General features: G+C 47.6%; 1 protein-coding gene across 1 annotated transcript in view; it reads right to left on the bottom strand.

Moving 5' to 3' along the window:
• The window catches only part of TH (tyrosine hydroxylase), a 98,733-nt gene that overhangs the window by 25,287 nt on the left and 53,442 nt on the right, over window positions 1-20,004 (bottom strand). The window contains exon 7 of the mRNA XM_030199517.1: window positions 19,706-19,851. Within this exon, the coding sequence (XP_030055377.1) occupies window positions 19,706-19,851 (146 nt within the window). The remainder of the gene's footprint in view (window positions 1-19,705; window positions 19,852-20,004) is intronic.

Here is a 20,004-nt window from a genome sequence, read left to right as displayed (position 1 = left end):
CATAGTGGTCTAGGACCTTCCATAAAAAACCCCACTGCACTCGGTTGAAAGCCTTGTCCTGGTCCAAGGCCACGACCAGCCTGCCCTCTCCCACCCGACTACGTTCCAGGCCCTCCCTCACCCAGGCCACTGCCTCTAGCACCCCCCTTCCCGGGACCCCACACCCCTGCGGGGCTGCCAGCACTTCCCCGGAGATCTTCCTCATGCGGGCAAGGAGCATGTGAGCGAAGATCTTCCGGTCGGTGTTCAGAAGTGCAATCGGCCGCCAATTTGCCACATCCTGGGGGTCCTTGCCTTTGCTAAGGAGGACCAAAGCTGATGCCCCTATCGACTCAGGCAAGGATCCCCCTGTTCGTGCCGCCTCCCAGATTGCCAACAAGACTGGCGCCAACTGATCCCTAAACCGCTGGTAGAACTCTGCCGGGAGTCCGTCTGGCCCCGGCGCCGTCCTGCGCCGCAAGGCCCCAATGGCCTCCTGTACCTCCCGCAGCGTCCACGGCCGCAGCAAGGCCCGAAGATGAGGCCCCCCCTTACCCACCCCTGGGGTTTCCTCAATGTACCTCGCCATGGCCTCCTCCCCCAACCGTTGGTCCAAAAAGACCTGCCCAAAGTGGGTCCCCACCACCTGCAAGATACCTTCCCTAGACTGCTGGAGCGTCCCCCCATCATCCCTTAACCCCTCTACCACCCTCCTCTCCCTTCTTTCCTTACAGCAGTCATAAGGGTTCGGGCTGAGCAGCTTCCCGAAGTCCCGCTCATAGACGAGGGAAGAGTACCAATTGTATTGTACCCGTTCCACCTCCTGCTGCAAGGCCTCAATGTCCTCCCTCTTCCCTCCCCTGGAAATCAAATTGTCCCTTCGCTTCCTCAGAGCAGTTCCTAGCCGGGTGACCTCCCTCCCCTGCCTCCTCGCCTGACGGAGAAAGAACCCCCTGGTGCGGTGTTTCAAAACTTCCCACCAGTCCCCTAGGGAAGGGAAGACACCCTGAATGGATACCTGGTCTGCCAGAAACTCCAGATACTCCTGGTACAACACCCCCTCCCTCAACCATTTCTGATTTAAACGCCACAATCCTTTCCCCAATCCGTGAATCCACCCTCCCCCCAGCTCGACCAGCACCATCTTGTGGTCTGAGAAATCAACCTCTACCACCCTTGGTGCCTTCCCACACGCCCCTCCCCGAACTAAAAACCGGTCGATTCTACTTCTACAAGTGCCCCGGGCAAAAGTGAAACCCTGCGTCCCACCACCAAACTCTATGTGCGCGTCCACCAATCCCGCTCCCTTCATGATCCCTGCTAGCCGTACCCCATCGTAACCTACTTGCGCCGCCCTCCCCCCCCTATCCTCCTTCCTCAGGACTGTGTTAAAATCCCCCCCCCAAACTAGCTGCTGTGAGGTGTAAAGGTACGGCCGAATTTTCCCAAACAGTGCTGCCCTTCCCCGTTTGCTTTGCGGCCCGTAGATGTTAATCACCCGCAAAGCCACCCCCCGCAATCTCACATCTAACACCAGACACCTCCCAATTCCCAGCTCCACCACCCTCTGGATCTCTACTTTAAATGTTTTGAAGAGGATGCCTATCCCCCCATACCATTCCCCTGCCAGACCCCAAATAGAGGGCCCCCATCTCCAGGCCTGCTTTGCCCGCCGAACCTCCTCCAGCGTTCGCAGCCTGGTCTCCTGCAGAAGAAAACAGTCCACCGCCACGGCAGAGAGGCCATCGAACGCCAAGCATCTCGCCCTCTGGGAGGCGACACTAGCCACATTAAGTGTGGCGAATGTTAACAGCAGTCCAGCCATCATTGTGCCGTTCCATACCCCCCGCCCTCCTGGCTACCTTCCCTCTGCTCCATACTACCTCCAGGGATCCCTTCCCCTTCACCCTCCCCTTCCTCGTCCGCCCAGTCCCGGACCCCTAGCTCAAAAAGCCCCCCCCCTTTCCTTACTTTCTTCCTCCCCTTCTTCCTCTTTTCTTCGCCCACCTCCCTCCCTCCTTGGGAGTCGTCCACTGACCCTCCCCCCCCCTGCCTCCTCTCCCGCCCCTTCTGCCCCTTCTTCGACCCCCTCCATCAATCCTGCCTCCAGCCCATCCTCCCTCTCCTCTCTTGCCTTCATCCCTGCCTCCTGTCCTACCCTCCTTTTCTCCCCCACCCTCCCTTCAGCCCCCCCCAATCTGCCCCCCACCTCCCCGACCTCCTCCACTACCATTTCCTCCTCTTCGTCCCTCAAAACCTTCTCCCTCTTCTTCTTCTTCCTTTTACCCGCTGTTCCCTTTCCAGCGTCTGCCATGCTTTCCAACCCATCCTGCCGGCTCACCCCATCCTCTCCTTCCTCTCCTGCCAGTTCGTCACCCCCTCCCTCATCTTCCAATCCCCTAAATCTGTTCTCTACTTCTATCCCCATTCCTGCCTCCCCTCCCCCTTCCTCCCGTACCCCCGTCACCTTCCGTTGTTTTTTTGACACCCGCGTCCAACCCTCATCTGCCCCGTCCTGCCGCTTCCGCCCTTCCCCCAACCCTTCCCCACCTCCCACTCCCTGTCCCTCCGCAGCTCCTTTCCCCCCCACCCCGGGAACCTGATCTCGCCCTACATTCACTCCCCCCCTCTCCCTCTGAACTGGACCGCCCCCTCCCATGTCCTCCTCTCCCCCGTTATGGGAGGCCCAAGGGCAAGCTCTGAATGCATGCCCCAGACCCCCACACAAATTACACCGGATAGATGCACAAGACTCCGTAGGATGCTCCTTAGACCCGCACTTCCCACACTGCCGTACTGGGCACGACATACTAAAATGTCTGAATGACCCGCACTTGTGACATTGCCGCGGCTGCCCCTTGTAAAAGCAGAGGATCCGATCCCTGCCAATGAACGCCGCGGAGGGAATGTGCTGGGTCACGTGTCCTGCCTGCTTCAGCCTAACCTGCGCACACCATCCTCCCGCCCACACCCTACTGGGGTCAGGGAGTTTGGACAAGGGGGTACGCAATTCTGCGTACTGCTGTAGCCAGAAGGCCAGGTCCGCCCCTGAAATGGATTCATTTCGGACCAGCAGGGTTACCTGCACCAGGTCAGGTCTGCTGATCGGTACGGCCCTAAAGTTTCTCCAATCCCCTTTCCCCCTTACCCCCTCGTATTTCTCCCAGAAGACCTCCATGCCTCGCTGGGTCAGAAAACTAACATCATACTCTGGGATATTCACCGGGTGGATACAGGCATAGAGGTCCTCTGGGAGAAATCCTAAACCCAAGACCAACTTCAGGGCCTCATCCCTACTTGGCATCCCCCCCTCCCCCACCCACCTTAACTGAATCACATTCCTCCTTTTGGGAACCTGGCCCCCCCCACCCTCCCCCAATGCTTCCTGCCCCCCCATTCCCCCTGCGCCCGCCCCTCCCACCTACTACCGCCGCAAAGGATGGAGCACCCCCCCACCGTCCCCCTCCTCCATCTCCTGCACTGAGACCCCCCTGCTCCTGCTGCGCCGTACCCCCCCTCTCTCTCTTGCCTCCCCTCTCAGCCTCCCTCCCTTCTCTCCCTTCTGTCAGCAGACTTTGCACATCCCCTGCCTTCACAGTGTCCTTCTGTACCATTTCCCCTGCAGCAAAAAACCTGCCATTGTCCCCTTCAACACGTTCGCTAGAGACAGTGAGAGCAGGTTCCCCTAAATACTTGTTCCCCTCCCAATGCCCCTGACCCCCTCCCCCGCCCACCGAGCCAACCCTCCCCTCCCGGCCCGAACACTCCCCCCTGGCTCGCACCCCTGCAGCCTGGCCAACTGCAAAGTCAAAGGTACCAGTCAAGTTTCCTTCTGGCGCACACTGCAAGGCAAACACCTCCCGCTCCTCCCCCCCTCCTTCCCCCCCGGAACCTGCTCTCTGTGCTGGGTCCCTCCTTGCAACGTGCTGCTCCAGCTTTCCCTGTGCGGGCCCGCTGTTTTCCTGGGAACTGGTCTCCCCTCTGGCGTCCTGCTTCGTTGGGACTTCCTGCTCTGCCGTTTTGCAAAGTAAGAGTGGCTTCCCGCACTCCAGCACCACTCGCTCTCCCAAACATGGGGAATCCTCCTGCGCTGTAGCATTCTCCTCTGCGGCCATCCCTGCTCCTCCAGCCCGATTGGCTGGCGCCTCCTGCTCCAATGTGCTGGGCGGGCATGGCATCCCACCACCCGGCAGCGCAGTTCCTTGCCATTCTGAACCTTTATGTGGGGAACACTGTGTGGCCTCCTGTGCTTTCTCTATGGAAAACCACTCCTTGTCTTCACCTGCCTTTCTTCCTGCATTCTCCTTTAAGAGGCAGCTCCCTGCTGGAACATCTCCACTTTCAGTCCTTAGCCCTGCTGCAGGCTGATTGGCTGGAACATCCTGCTCCTCAGAGCTTTGTGGGTGAGGCCTCCCAGGCATTTTTTCCTTGCCGTCTGCTCCTACTACAGGCAATGGGAACAGGACAACCTCCTCTTCTCCAGGTAAGTTCTCTGTTTCAACTTCCACCACCACTTCTGTGGAAAAAGGTTTCTCTCCTGAAATTGCAGCCTCTGTTTCAACAATGTGAAAAGTCTTAGTGTTAAAGTTTTTTTCCTGTTCTGTTCTCCCACACTCAGGTGCTCTCAATGAGGCTTCCACAGCCCCACCTTCAGTCCTGCTTACTCCAGAAGCTGCCTGCAGAGGCCCTGACTGACTAGCAAGGTATTGCATGAATTTCAATGTATTTTGGGTGCTAGTTCCTGGCAGCTCCCCTGATGCTTCAATGTTCTGGGGTCCAAAGCCTGGGCTGATTCCTTCCTGCTCTGTTTGTTGCTTCCACTGTACCGAGGCTGACGGGGCCTGTCCCCCCGAGGCCATCCTGTCTCTGTTGATATAGAGTTCTCTCAGAGGATTTCCAGGGCCTTTCCTCAGGGCCCTCAGCAGCTGTTCTTTTCTCTGGAGAAGCCTAAGCAGCCTGGTTTCCTCTTTCATATAGGTCTTGCGATGCTCTGCTGGGGCCAGCCTGCTCAGGGCTTTTGCCATTTTGACTCGCTTCCCCAGGTCCACCACCTCCTTCTCCGTACTTTTAATTCTCTTCACCACTTTAATTATGCCACTGGCCGGGTCCTCTGGATCCTGGCAGTAGTCCACAAGCTCTTCCTCCTCTAGATCGTCACTATCCTCACTGCTTTCCTCCTCCACCTCCGGCAGGGCCTCTTGACAGATCTCCATTACCACTCTTTCCTTCTCAGACCAGCTCTTCTCTAGGGTCTCCGCCAGCTCTCTCCCCTCCTCACCTGCTGGACGTCGTGCGGCCGCGAGGGGGGTACCAGTCCGGCTTCCTCCCTTGGAGTCTGGCCCTCTTCTATCCACAGGGCTCCTTTCCCTCCTCCCTGCGGCACTGCAAGGGAGGAGACCGCTTTTCCTGACCCTCTGGTCCCTGAGCCCAAGAGGCCCCATGGCCTGGGCCTGTCCTGGGGAACGCTCCCCAGAGGCCCTCCACATCCTTGGGGAGGGAGTTAGGCCTCACTCTCCTCCCACTGGAAGTCTGCAGAGCTCTCTGAAACACCTCCTTCCACCTCAGCAGACTGGATGGACCATACAGGTCTTTATCTGCTCTCATGTACTATGGCATTATGTTACTATGAAATATTATCTTGTTGCTCTTAAAGTTAACTGTATTATACTACCAAGTAACCCAAACATGGCCAGCATTAGAAGAATACAAGGCGTTGCTGAATGCTAACTTGTCATCTCTCTCATTTTAGTTAGGTTCTTTTCAAGTTGTAAATGTTCCAAAGGACAGCAGTGTTAGGCTGCAGCAGCAAATTAAATGAACGGTGATATTGTATAGACAAACCAATGACTTAAGGCATGAGTTTTCAAAGATACCTCAAAAAGTGCACTATTATCCTTGAATGTTCATGCCTCAATAAATTGCTTCTCATCCTCTCCTGGAAGCACAACTAGCAATCAGTTTTTCCACCTTACCATCATTAACACACATGAAAGAGATTTGAATTCAATGGATCTCCAGTACATGCAAATGTATCTCATGCATACTCATTGTGATAATGCTGAAAACCTGACTGGCTAGGTGAGCCCCCAGCAGAGTTTTGAGAAGCACTGGTCTACAAGGCACCTCCAGCCACTGTTCTTTTTACAGGTTGCGATACATTTTATTAGATCAAGATAAGAAACATCTATTGATGGTGATGCACATAGACACCTCTTCTTCATATATAACCAAACTCTTTTGCCTGATGACTTTTATATTCTAAAATGGTCTTTATTCCATTGCATGTTGGTTGGAAGGGAAGGAATCTCCCAGATCTTCCCATCACCACTTTTAAAACGTTGGCATTTATGCTGAAGCACAAAAAGATAACCAGAGGAGACAAAAAGCAGATGAAAGCTTCTCTTCTCACAAGCCTTTAATACATGTGGTGACTGATTATGTACTCACTCCGCACCTGGACTAGATTGCTGCACATCCTGTAACTTAAACCAGTTTCTCAAATCTTGTTTAACTATATAAAGATTTTGCTGGACCACGTGATGCGTTGAGAGAGTAAGACGTGTGTTTGAGCTCTCCGAGGCCCTCGCGTCCCTGCAACATCTAAAAATCTAAACCCTTTGCTGGCACATCTTAAAATTGGTTCTGTAACAAACTACTTACCGGATGGACAAGTACTTGGCAGTCTCGTCAACAGGAATGATAGGCAAAGGTGCAAAAAAGGAGAAAGAACAACCGCGAGCGGCAGACGGCAAGATGGACGGAAAGTCCCTGCAGGGAGGACAGCCCTTCTCGGCGGAGCAACTACTTCAATTAACTACAGCGATAGAGAAAGCGATTGAACCCAAAATAGGGCGACTATCTGAACAATTCAAAAATTTTGAGACCCTGTTATCGGATATAACCAAGCGAACGGGGGAACTAGAACAGAGGGTCTCGAATTTGGAGGGCACAGCTCCCACAGCCGTGGAGGCGTTAGGCACGCTCACTACTAAAGTGTGAGACCTGACGGCCAAAATCGATGATCTAGAGAATCGCTCACGAAGGGCCAATTTACGGATTGTCAGATTACCAGAGACAGTAGGGGATGCTGTCCTGTCCTCGGTATTGGAGCGTTGGCTAGCGGCAGAGAAAAGAGAAACGCTGAAATATGATGGAAGTACCATTCGAATTTTTCAAGATTATTCATCCTCACTACAAGATCGCCGAAAACAGTTCACGTTGCTTTGCCGCCACTTGTATGACAAAAATGTTAGATTTCTTCTACTCTACCCTGCAATCTTAAATGTGCAACTTAATGGACAATGGCAGACCTTTGATAATATTAGAGCTGCATAAGACTCTGTAGCTGGATTAAATGTTGGGCACGCAGATTAACTTAATAACAGATCAGAGGATTACAAATACACTTAAAGGAGTTCCTGGACCAGCATGGTAGTGCAGAATATGCGGCTTTCTTTTGGAACAAGGGTGTTACAACATGACCGAATAATTCCAAGGGAGCGCAGGGCCTCAGGCATCTCACGAGTCTCTGTAATGAGATGGATTTTTTCTGGGGTTTGTATGGGAAGGGGTAAAAGAAGGATGGGGAGGGAAGGGTGGGAGCGGCAGGAAAGGCAGGGCCGTGCCTAGGGTCTCTGGCGCCCCCCTGCAGACTATCAGTTGGCGCCCCCCCCCCCCCCCCGTGAAAATGATCACCCCCCCCCCCCCCCCATGAAAATGATCGCTCACCACTTGCCACACTGAAAGGAATTGTCAGCAATATTCTTAGAAACAAATTGCTATACATTGCAAAATAAGATAGCACATGTAAATTCTCAAAGTGGACATATTCCAAACGCTAAAATGAAAATAAAATAATTTTTTTCTACCTTTGTTGTCTGGTGACTTTCTTTTTTCAATCATGCTGGTCCAGTATCTGATTCTGCTGCTATCTGTCCTCTTAACTCCATTTCCAGGGCTTCCTTTCCATTTATTTCTTTACTTTTCTCCTTTCTTCTTCATTTCTTGCTCTATATCCATTTCCAGCAATTTCTCCTCTCTCCCTGGGTCCTGCCCTCCCATCCATGTCCATTCTTGTCCCTCTCTGCCCTTCCCTCCTCCATCCATAGCCAGCAATCCTCCTCTCTCCCCTCCCCTCCATTTCCAGCAATTTGTCCTCTCCCTGGGCCCCCATGTCCATCCTTGTCCCTCTCTGCCCTTCCCTCCTCCATCCATAGCCAGCAATCCTCTCTCCCCTCCCCTTCCAGCAATTTGTCCTCTCCCTGGGCCCTGCCCTCCCATCCATTCAGGGTCTGCCCTCCCTCTCACTCCCCATTCCATCCAGGATCTATCCCCTCTCTCTCACTGCCCCCTCTTTTCGGCTCCCAGTTCCCACCTGCGGCTGCCCCTAGTTCCAGATCCATTGATTCTCCCATCCACTCCTGCCCCAGGCATGACCCCATTCTCCCTCCTGCTCACTTTTCAGACCCCAGTTCCAGCTCCATGCCCCTTCTCCCATCTGTCTCCCACCCAGTCCCTTCTGCCCATCCGAGTCCCCCTCACCCCATCTGTCTCCCACCCAGTCCCTTCTGCTATCCAAGTGCCCCCCACCCTCACCCCATCTGTCTCCCACCCAGTCCCTTCTGCCCATCCGAGTCACCCTCATCCCATCTGTCTCCCACCCAGTCCCTTCTGCCCATCCGAGTCCCCCTCACCCCATCTGGCTCCCACCCAGTCCCTTCTGCTATCCGAGTCCTCCCCCACCTTCACGGTCACCCCATCTGTCCCCCACCCTCACCCTGCCTCGTATTCTCCCTGCCACCCGTCTTTAAAAAGAAATTGCCGACGCGATAGCGAGCGCAGCACCTCGTGTGCAAGTAAAAGAAGCGAATCCGATCATCTCATTGGGCCTTCCTTCACTGTCCCGCCCTAGAGGAAATAGGAAGTTGTGTCAAAGGAGGGCGGGACAGTGAGGGAAGGCCCAATGAGATGATCGGATCCGCTTCTTTTACTTGCACACGAGGTGCTGCGCTCGCTCGGCAAATAAATTTAAAGGGCTGGTGCGGGAGGGGGGGTGCCAGGATGAAGAGCAGCGGGAGTGGCGGCACCCCCCTCTCTGGTGCCAAAAGATTTAAAGTCCTCGGCGGGGCGAGGGTAAGCACCGCGGCGGCGCCCTCCAGAGGTGGGCGCCCCCCTGCGGCGCTTACCTCGCTTACCGCATCGGCACGGCCCTGAGGAAAGGGGAGGGATCCAGATGGTAGATTGTGATGAGATTTCTGGAGAGAAGAAGTTTTGGGAAATGTATGCAATTAATGTTTGAGTCATTTGGTTGTGTAAATGATAACTCCCCTGGGGGGAGGCTGGGTGCCTCTAGGAGGACAAATGAAGGTGCTGTGTTGATGTCTCCTTTTCTAGAACACCCTGGCTAAAATATTAGGAAATTCAGTGCGTGTAGTCTCATGGAATGTGTGTGGAATCACTTCTTTTGTCAAGAGAACTAAAATACTATCAGCCCTATATATAGCCTGCCTTCAGGAGACTAGGCTCACTGTGGAAGAACATAAAAAATTGCAGCGTCAATGGATGGGAGAGGTCCATTGCTCCCTGGCATCGGGACGTAGGGGTGTGTGGCCATCTTGATACGGAGGTCTTTGGCTTGCCAGGCCCATCTATTGTTTAACGATTCAGAAGGTAGATATTTAGGCCTTAAGTTAAACTTGCAGGGTAGGGAGTTCTGATAGTGACAGTATATGCACCAGTGATATTTGACAAAACCTTTTACCACCGGCTGCTGTCTTGTTGTCAGAGATATCCTAGTTTATCCATACTGATGGCTGGAGATATGAACCTTGTATTTGATCCTTGCATAGATAGATCTGGCCCCTCTCAGAGACAGTGGTCCCCGGGTCCCTCAGTGTTAGAATCATTCTACTCCAATTTGAATCTGGTAGACCCGTGGAGGCTGTTGCACCCAGAGGACAAAGATTTTACCCATGTCTCATGGGCGCATCAGGCATTCTCATGCCTGGACTATATATTTACCTCGCAGCAGAAGTTGTAACAGATCATTGCGGCCCAGATAGGCCCAGAGGAGATCTCTGATCATACCCTGATATGGGTAGACCTGGAGGCCACACCTTAATTTCAACAAAAATCCCGGGATGGCATTTTCCGGCCTGTTTATTCTCCTCTAAAGATTTAACTAAATATTTACATACTAAATGGCAAGAGTTTACTACCTCAAATACAAAACTTACTTTTTTGGTCCACGGCTAAGGTCGTACTCCGGGGGGACATTATAGCGTATGTAAGCGCACAAAATCGTCGAATCTCACAAGGCATTGTGGCCCTGGAGCATAAAGTGAGGGCTATCAGGCACTGTTATGCTTGAAGCCCAACTACCTTGCTGATGGATTCACTTGTGGCAACTAAAACAGCCTTAAGTAGCCTGTTGCATGAGCGAACAATGAGAACGCTAATATACAGAAAGTATAGCCTATAAAAACATGGGGAACGGGCCAGAAGGCTATTAGCGCGAATAGTTAAAGGAACCAGAAAATCACATTTTATTCCGGCCCTACGCAACCCTGAGGGCCATATTTCCACCAAACTGGAGGATATAGCAGATAAAATATATAAACACTTCACCACTTTGTATGAATCAGAGACCTCGCCAATAGACTTGAATAAAGCCAAAAAGCAATATCTTCAGGCTTCGGGAATGCCTAGGCTTACTGAGGAGGCCTCGCGGTCCCTCAGTCAACCACTGACAGCCAAGGAGTTACGAAGGGCTATAGGGGCTTTAAAATTATTCTCAGCCCCCGGGGCAGATGGATTTACAAGTGAATTTTATAAAATGTTGCAAACTCAAATCTTGGGCCCACTATTGGATTTTTATAACACCGTAGTGGAAGAAAAAAAATTTCCTTTGCATGCCAACACTGCCTTAATTAGTCTTATACCGAAGATGGGGCGGGATTCTATCCTACCTGGCTCCTACTGTCCGATTTCATTGATAAGCGTAGATGTCAAACTGTTGTCAAGGGTCTTGGCAGACTGGCTGGTGCCCCTGTTGCCTGACTTGGTACCAGGCAATCAGGTTGGTTTTGTGTGGGGGCGCCAGTTGGTGGCCAACGTCCGCAGGCTGATCCGGCCATGTTGGAGGGCCGCAAAACAGAAACTCCATGTGTAGTGGCGAGCCTGGATGCAGAATGTGCCTTCAATCATGTGCTGTGGCCCTTTATGTTTGATACACTGTGGTGGGTGGGCCTCCGAGGTTGGTTTTTGCAGGCCATCCAAGCGCTATACGGTTGTCTTAGTAAATGGAATTAGGACAGCAGACTTCACTATTGGTCGAGGAACTAGGCAGGGTTGTCCTTTGTCCCTGCTGTTGTTCCTCTTTTCGCTAGAACCACTTTTGTGTATGATCCGGGCAAGCAACAGAATACACGGATTGCAAGTCCGGGGTCAGTGTATTAAAGTCTTAGCTTACGCAGATGACCTTCTGCTCATGCTGAATGAGCCCCAATATGCTCTCACCCATCTACTTCGGCTGATGAAAAACTATGGGAAAATTTTGAGCTTTAAATTAAACCTGTAGAAATCCCTCGCTCTGCCGCTGCCATTGAATATTCTACTCCAATGGAGGGGGCAATTTCCTTTGCAATGGGCCTCTCACCACTTTAAATACTTAGGGGTCACTATTCCAGATGACTTGAATAAGTTGTATGAGATGAATGTCCTCCCATTGTTGACACAAACTAAAACTTGGCTACAACTTTGGGATGCCTACCCCCTCTCACTGCTAGGACGGATTGCTTTGATTAATATGATGTTGGTCCCACGTTGGTTATATTGTTTCAAATCCTATCTTTATTCCTGAAAAAGAAGGATAAAGAATGCATATTGAACAGAATGATTCAAGGCTTTTTGTGGAGGGGGTGGCGCCCCAGACTACCACTCTCAATAGTACAAAAATCTATATCTCATGGAGGCTTGGGACTTTTGAGCATGCGGTATCTGACAGTAGCATGTTCCATGAGACATATACGAGATTAACCAACACACACACGTTCTCTGCTATGGAGGTGGAATCAGTGTGGTCATCTACAGTGCATATTAGTTGGTTGATACATACAATTCCAGGTAAAACAGATCCTGTGTTATGTCATAACCCCATTTTTCTTTCTGCAAGAGCAGCTTGGCAGTGACTGTGCAGGCACCATAATTTTTCAGCAGCAGCTAAACCCTATATGGCTCTGTTCCGAAACCCGGATTTCCCAGCGGGACGACCTTGCCTGCGTTTAGGCGATGGAAGAGGCTAAGGATCCTCTACCTGCTTCAACTTTTGAATGAGGATGGAAAATTGAAATCTTTTACAGAGTTACAACGGGTTTATGCATTGCCGCCCGTAGACCTTTTTGCCTACACACAATTACAACATTATGCTGCAACGTTGCACTGGACTAATCTATGTGAGGATGTACAAGATACCTTAAACACAGCGCTTACATTGGGGTCCTGCAATACAGTACCACTGAGATTCCATCACAGATATCTGTTAGACTCTACAGAAGACTTAGACTATAAGACACTTGCAAGAAATTGGGCAGAGGAATTAACAGTGGATTTGATGGAAGAACAATTAAGAGCGCATGTTTTGAGAATAATGCGCAGTACCCCGTTTGTACGGTATAAAGAATTGCAGTACAAATTTGCATTGCGCATGTATATTTCTCCGGCCTGAGCACATAGAGCGACATTTGGTTCTTCAGGCGCATGCCCTAAACATAGGAAAGATGCAGCTACACTCACTCATATTTTCTGGACCTGCCCTCAAATTCTACAATTTTGGCTGCAGCTACTGAAAGAACTATACCGTTATGAAGGCTGCAGAGTGGATGCACAACCTTTACTTCTGTTTGACATCTACAAATACTCTAAGCCAGTACAACCGGGATTTAAACGTTTCTTACAAAAAGCTATCTTGATAGGGAAAAGAGTGATTTTGCAGTGTTGGCGAGAACCCCTCGCTCCGATAGTGAGTATGTGGCGCACCCACTTGATAGACTTGTTAAAGCTGGAGCACTGTGGAACTCAGGACCTATCCTCTAAGAAGGGGGTCCAAGTTCAACAAACATGGGAACGTTTTTGAGACACATTGCAACCCGCAGCACGTAGCAGACTTTTGAATCAATAGAATTGTGTTCTTTCCAGAGTGTTTCACTTACTGTTTGGGTTAACATTCATAGAGCTTAGGAGGGGAGGGAAAGGGGGGCAGGGGGATGGGGGGATATATATGTTGAAAATGGTTTACTCTCCTGTCTGGAATACTGTTTTTGGTGACAATAAAAATGATTTCAACATAAAGATTTTGCCTTGAGTTTAGCCACCCATCTTGTTCCCATCTATACATCTGCATTTATTTATTTATTTTATTTATGCGTGACATTTATATCCCATATTATCCCAAAGAAGTTTGAGTTCAATGTGGCTTACAATAAACAGTATAGGAGGGAGGGATCCAAGATGGCGATAAGGGAGGACGCACGTTAGTTTGACTCGTGTTTCTCTCCAAGCTCTCTGAGACTATTTGGCGCTACCCGTGGAAATGGGTATCCCTCCCTGAACACTGCTGGAAATCACACCATGTCTCAGCCTACCTTGGAGCATTACGGGGTCATAATGTCGGGAACATCAGTGGTTAATTGGGGAACAGCAAGGCATTTTCGCCGGATACCAGCGGAGAAGGAGTGACGCTAAGTCCTCTGCCGGCGCCACCCCTCCAAGACCAGGAAGTGATTATGTTCCGCCGCCGCAGTTACCGTTGGAATCGCCCGAAAGTGGTCAAGGAATCCACGGAACTCAGGGAGGGCCCGGTGCAACATCGACTCCGGTTGAAGTACCATCCAATGGGTTGGAGAGTGGTCTCCCCTCCCCGAAGATTCCCGGAGCAGTTTCCAGCGAGGAGTTGAGGTTGGTGAAGCCTACAATTGTCACAATGGATGCTTTATGGGAAGCATTGCAGAGTGTGAACAACTCACTTCTTCAGATGTCCAAAACTTTTCAGGAGCAAACAAGTGAGTTTAGAAATCTATATCAAAACCTACCTACGAAGGTGGAAGTTCAGGGGAAAAATTTTGAGACTTTAAATACTGATATGGTATCTCTGAAAAAATCAGTAAATTTAGTAATTAAGGATAATTATGTTTCCTCGAAAAAATTGGAATTTTTGGAGAACCAATTGAAAAAAAATAATCTGCGATTGATTAATTTCCCCAAAACACCATATATATCTGCAGCTGAACTTCTTAAGAGATATTTCTCAGACATTTTGCAAATTCCCGTTGATAACCATCCAGTGGTATCAAAAGCGATTTATATTTCAAAAAAAACTTCTACGACTGAGAAAGTGGACATGAATTTGACTGATATTTTGGAGAAGTCAGAGGTAGCAGATAGGGCTACTCTTATAGTGACTTTTGCTTTTGACCCAAATAGGAATAATATTTTGAAGTTGTATTTTCGCCATATGTCTGATAGTTTCTTGGGTTCTAAGATAAAAATATTCCCTGACATTTCGAGGGAAACACAAGCCAGGCGCCATGCGCTCTTGGCTTTTAAACCGAGAGTGATGGCTCTTGGGGGGACCTTTTTGGTCCGATTCCCTTGCAAATGTTTTATTTCTCTAGATTCAAATAATTTCCTTTTTTTTTAACCTAAGAAACTACAAGAATTCTTGGAGTTAAGAGAACAAACGAAGAAGCCTCTTCAACAGCTTCCTGTAACTATCTCGGTACCGGCTGTAACTACTGATTGACCCTCCCCCCTCTGTAAGAATGATTTAGTTCCATTCAAGTGATTTTTCTTTTTTTCTTTTATATTATTTTCTTTCTTGGATCCTCATGTTTGAGGTCAATTATTTTTAAATAATATATGAGGGAAAAAATTGTTACCTTTGTATGGAAATTTTCCTTTTGTGTACATTTATGATGGCTATTATGAATGTAATAAATTTAAAGATAAATAAAAAATAAAATAAAATAAAAATAAACAGTATAGGATACATAACAAAGAATAATGCATAAGAAAGTAATTTGTTGTAAGAATCCAATTTTACAATACAGTATCATAAACATGCTGGGATAGCTATGGTTGTTTAACATTTAGAAAATCTATTATGAATGAGAAATTGTACATGAAGCAAAGAGAAAGTTAATGGTAACTAGAGTACTAACCAATTCAGGTAATAATTAATTGTTTGAGATATGGTTGTGAGGGTTTGTTTGACTAGGAACGATTTGAGGATTTTGCGGAATCTAGTATTTTCCTGTATATTTCTTAATTTGAATGTAGAGGAGTGTGGTAGCCGTGTTAGTCCACTCTTAAGGTTATCAATAGAAATCAAACAAAATAAAACATGGAAAAGAAAATAAGATGATACCTTTTTTATTGGACATAACTTAATACATTTCTTGATTAGCTTTCGAAGGCTGCCCTTCTTCGTCAGATCGGAAATAAGCTTTAAACAGTCAGTGGACACCTGACTGTTTAAAGCTAAGTATCGATTAGTGAATTTTCACACGATATATGGAAGTTTTTTGAGTATGAGAGTTATATTTAAAAGATTTTTGAGCATATTTAGCCATATTTAAAGAGGTTTTTGCCCATGATGATTTAGGGGACCTCCTATGTTGATATAATCAACGATAGAGTGTTCCTCTAGATTTTGAGGCTTTTCCTCTAAATTAGGAATACATACACCGGATATTAAATAATGCAATCAGAACAGAGTTATGCAGCCATGAATGAGTTAGGATTGCCACGATCATTATGTTCTCCAGAGAGGTATTTCAAGACTTATAGGCCTAGTAGAAATGCCTACTGCACCTATAACTGTGCAGTTCTCTAAGTGTTGTGCACTTAGAGAAAGAAAGAAAGAAAGAAAGAACTTTAAAGTTAACTAGACTTTGTTTGTGCCATGATTTTGGGTTTCCTTCTAGCTACACAACACTGGGCTCCTTCTAGCCTTTTGCAAACTCTGGGGCCCATAAACTAAGCTTTCTTTTTCCCCCCTTAAAAATAAAATGGGAAAAAATACAGTGGGAATACACACAGCTCTCCAATGAGGGGCAGTGTGAAAAGGTACAGCCTTCTCTGATGGGCGACATTACAGGGACAAACAGCTCTACTAGGTGGCAGTGGGAGCTCCACCACATGCTGGACGAAAGGTATCCTCACCTCACCATTCCCCAAACTCTCTGATTCCCCTTTTACACTAGCCTCCCACTTTAGATACCTCATCAGTATCCTAGATCAAGAACTCTCATTTGTCCAACAAATCTCCTCTTTAACTAAGACCTGTTTTTTTTCTTTTTTCTTTTACCAGTTTAGAGCTGTTAATCCCTACTTAAGAGGAACATTCTCAGATGACTCTGCTTTACACACTAGTAATATTGTGCTTAGATTATTGCAACGCTATTTGCTTGGGTCTTCCACAACACTTTATCCACTGTTCACACACCTTCCAGCACAGGGCTATTCAAATCTTATACTATGCATTCAGGATTGCTCACATTACTCTTTTACTCAGTCACTATCATTGACTTCCAATTACTTTTTGAATCCAGCACAAACTATTAATCCTAATCCATACAGTAGGCCCTCTGGTACTCCACCCTATCTCTCTTCTCTCATCATCCACTACACTCCATCTAGAGTCCTTCATTTTCTCAATGACCAACGCCTTCAAATACCCACCATAAAGTCAGTGCAGTACAAGTCAACAAGGAATTGTGCCTTCTTTTGGCTTGCCTCTTCTCTCTGGAATTGTCTCCCCTCTTCGCTCCATCTTGAGTTCTCCTTTCCAGAATTCAGAACATCCCTGAAAACACATCTATTCAAGAAAGCCTTTGGCTTATACCTTGATGTTGACAACTGCTCAAGGGTTCAATAGTCCCTTCAGTCTCTGTTTTCCCTTTACTGTTCCTTCCCTCTTCTCTCTCCTTCCTCTACTCTCATGCTTTCTGCCCTTTCCTAATGTAAATGGTGATTGTTCTTTAATATATTTTAATGTAATAATGTTTATGGTACACTGCTTTGTTATCGTTGAGGAAAGGCAGTTTATTAAATAAACAAACCACGCAGTAATGTAGTAAATGTCTTTAGAAATTATGTTCTGATTTTGATGTGTAGAAAACTACATTTTAGCACTACAGCTTGAAGGAAGTGGCATACAAACTGAGCTAAATGTTGGCAAGAATAGACTGTTTCACTACATGATAATGGCAGAGGCTGCACATATGGAGTTTTTGCACATATGTTATTTCAAATATGTATAACCTGCCTATCTATGGTCCTAGGCTTGGTACAAAATTACATGCATAATAAAATCAGCACATAATAGTAAACATTGCAAAATATAAAATTAATATCACATGCACAATGGGGACAATATTCAGCAGGCGGCAGGCAGCAGGCGGCATGGTTAAAGCCCGCTGCTGGCACTAAACCTGGAAATTCAATGCCGCGCCATATCTGGCAATCAGCATTGAATTTCATTTTTGGCTACCGTAACATAACAGGTTAAGCTAATACACAGCACTAACCAGTTAAGTTCCTAGCACTATTTATGTGTCCTGCTAAACTCAGTGCACACAACTAAGTGCACACAACTCGCTAAGTGTATTCTGTAACGGTGCGCCAAACGTCTAATGCACGCAGGCAAAAAGGGGCATGGTTATGGGTGGAGAAATGGGTGTTTCCTGGGCATTCTGAAATTTACGCTCGTAGTTATAGAATATGGCCCAATGCACTTAAATGTATGTGCCAAGCTTTATGCCACAGTTTCGCTGGTGTAAATAGATGCGCATAGTTTTAGGCGCCAAGATATCAACTAAGCTTATTCTATAATTTGCACTGATTTCAACACCAATTTTTTAGGCACCATATATAGAATCTCCCCCAGTTATCTCCCGCTGAATATATATGGATAGCCAGTTAAGCGCTATTTAAGTGATCAGCGAATGTTGCTGATTGGTTAAATAGCGCAGAATATCTGGGGGAATAAAACTACAGGGTCAATAATCTACTGACAGCGGTGAGTGTTTCGCTGACCACCACCAGTGTTATTCCCAGATAGTCAATCCAAGACATGTCTGGGCTTCGACACTGAATATCCAGTTTATGCGGTGCCAGCTAACATACAGCCAGTTAAACTGATATTCAGAATTTAAGCAGCTATGGATTACCACATAAAGATAGGACTGTGTTTTACGCAGTCCTGTTTAAGCTGAACATTGGCACTTAACCAGCCAGCTGCTGGCTCCGCTCCCAGAAGTCACCAAAATAGCTGGTTTTCACTTAGGCACTAACCACTAATTTTCAGTGGTGATAACCAGTTAAGTGGCACTGAAAATGATCAGATTGCCTCAAAAAAGCAATTTAACCAGTCATTGGCCAGTTAATTCATTTTGAATATCAACCAGTACATTTAAAACCAAATTCATTATAAATAAGCACAGTATACAAGAGTATAGAATTTTAAAAAATCCCAGAAAACAATCAGAAATAGACCGCATATCAAAATAATACTATTTACCTAAAGCTTCTTTAAAAAATCATTTTTCACCCATTTTCTAAAACCACAATATCATTCCAATAACTGCACTTCAGCTGGTAATTTATTCCACTCCAATAGCCTAGTTAAACAGAAAGCTCTATTATGTGTCTCCATCAATTAATATGTCCATTCAAAGGTAACTATAAAATCTTGCCCCCCCCCCCCCCCCTGGATTGTATTCTTAATCTCTGTTCATGTGCTGGCCTTCATTTTACGTAGACCAATACTATGATCTAACAAGATATAAAAGCCCACCACATATTCGGCAAATCTACCTGTGCAAATTTTGTGTGGGTATACTTACATCCTGCCCAATCCACCATTCTCAGCAGATTACATTTAGGATTGATGTTTGTGCAGATGAAGTTGTCTGTAGCTGGGCAATGCTTGATGATGTTCTACTTGTTTATATCTAAAAAGTTTGTGTGGCTCCTTTTTTACCTGAGTAAAGCTGTGCAGATCATGATTTCACCTACACAGTTTCAGCTGGGTAAAGGAGAAATTGGGGGTTAGGCAACAGTGGCTTATTTATTCAAGGTGCATGTATTGCGTACTCACCCTCTGTCAGACGTGCCCTCCCCCCGCCCCGCTCATGCCTTTAAATCATCTCTGCTCCAGTCTTCTCCCAGGCAATGGCAGCAGCTCTCATAAGCTACCTGTGGCCTGGACTGGGACTTTCTCTCTGAATTGTCCCACCCCTTCTGATGCAACTTCCTGTTTTGTGAAGGGCAGGACAATTCAGAGAGAAAGTCCTGGTGCAGGCTGCAGGCAGCCTATGAGTGCTGTTTCTACCGTCCAGGCAAAGATTGGAGCAGAGGTGATCTTAAGGTACAGGGAGAGGTGCAGGGACAAGGGGGATGGGGCGGTGTGGGAGATGGGTGCACAAGAGATGCACCCCTGTTAAAAATTCCTAGTCACACCACTGTTAGGCCAGCAAGTAATGAAACAAGAATTTCTGACAATACTTGACTTAACTTTATTAAAGAGCATCATAAACAGAAGAGCTGGTTAGCTTCAATAGAAAGGATGTGCAACTGAGAAAACTACAGCAATCCGGAGCACTAATGACTGGACTTCCTCTCCCAGTTCACTAGAGCCAGACTCACACTCCAGTAGACTCGTACCCACCTTTTAGGAAGCAGGACACATCCTCCAGCTGGGGGATGCTGTTCTCGCTGTAACCACTGAACCTCTCGAGGAGCTGAAAGGCTTCCCAGTGCTCCCTGCAGGCATGTGTGGGGTACAGGCTCTTCAGCGTTAGATAAACTTCTCTCCTGCCAGGAGCAGAGACAGGCCCAACATATTAATCTATCGCAGCATAGAGGGGAATGGTTTTTGGCATATTCCTGCTCATTGCATTGTTGTGATGCATGTGGGCATTCTTTACTTGGCATTTTCATCATTTGCTAATTATGTATAGGTTTTAG

This window comes from Microcaecilia unicolor, chromosome 4, assembly GCF_901765095.1.
Source record: "Microcaecilia unicolor chromosome 4, aMicUni1.1, whole genome shotgun sequence".
Lineage (NCBI taxonomy): Eukaryota > Metazoa > Chordata > Amphibia > Gymnophiona > Siphonopidae > Microcaecilia > Microcaecilia unicolor.
This window is presented reverse-complemented; position numbering and strand designations above follow the sequence as displayed.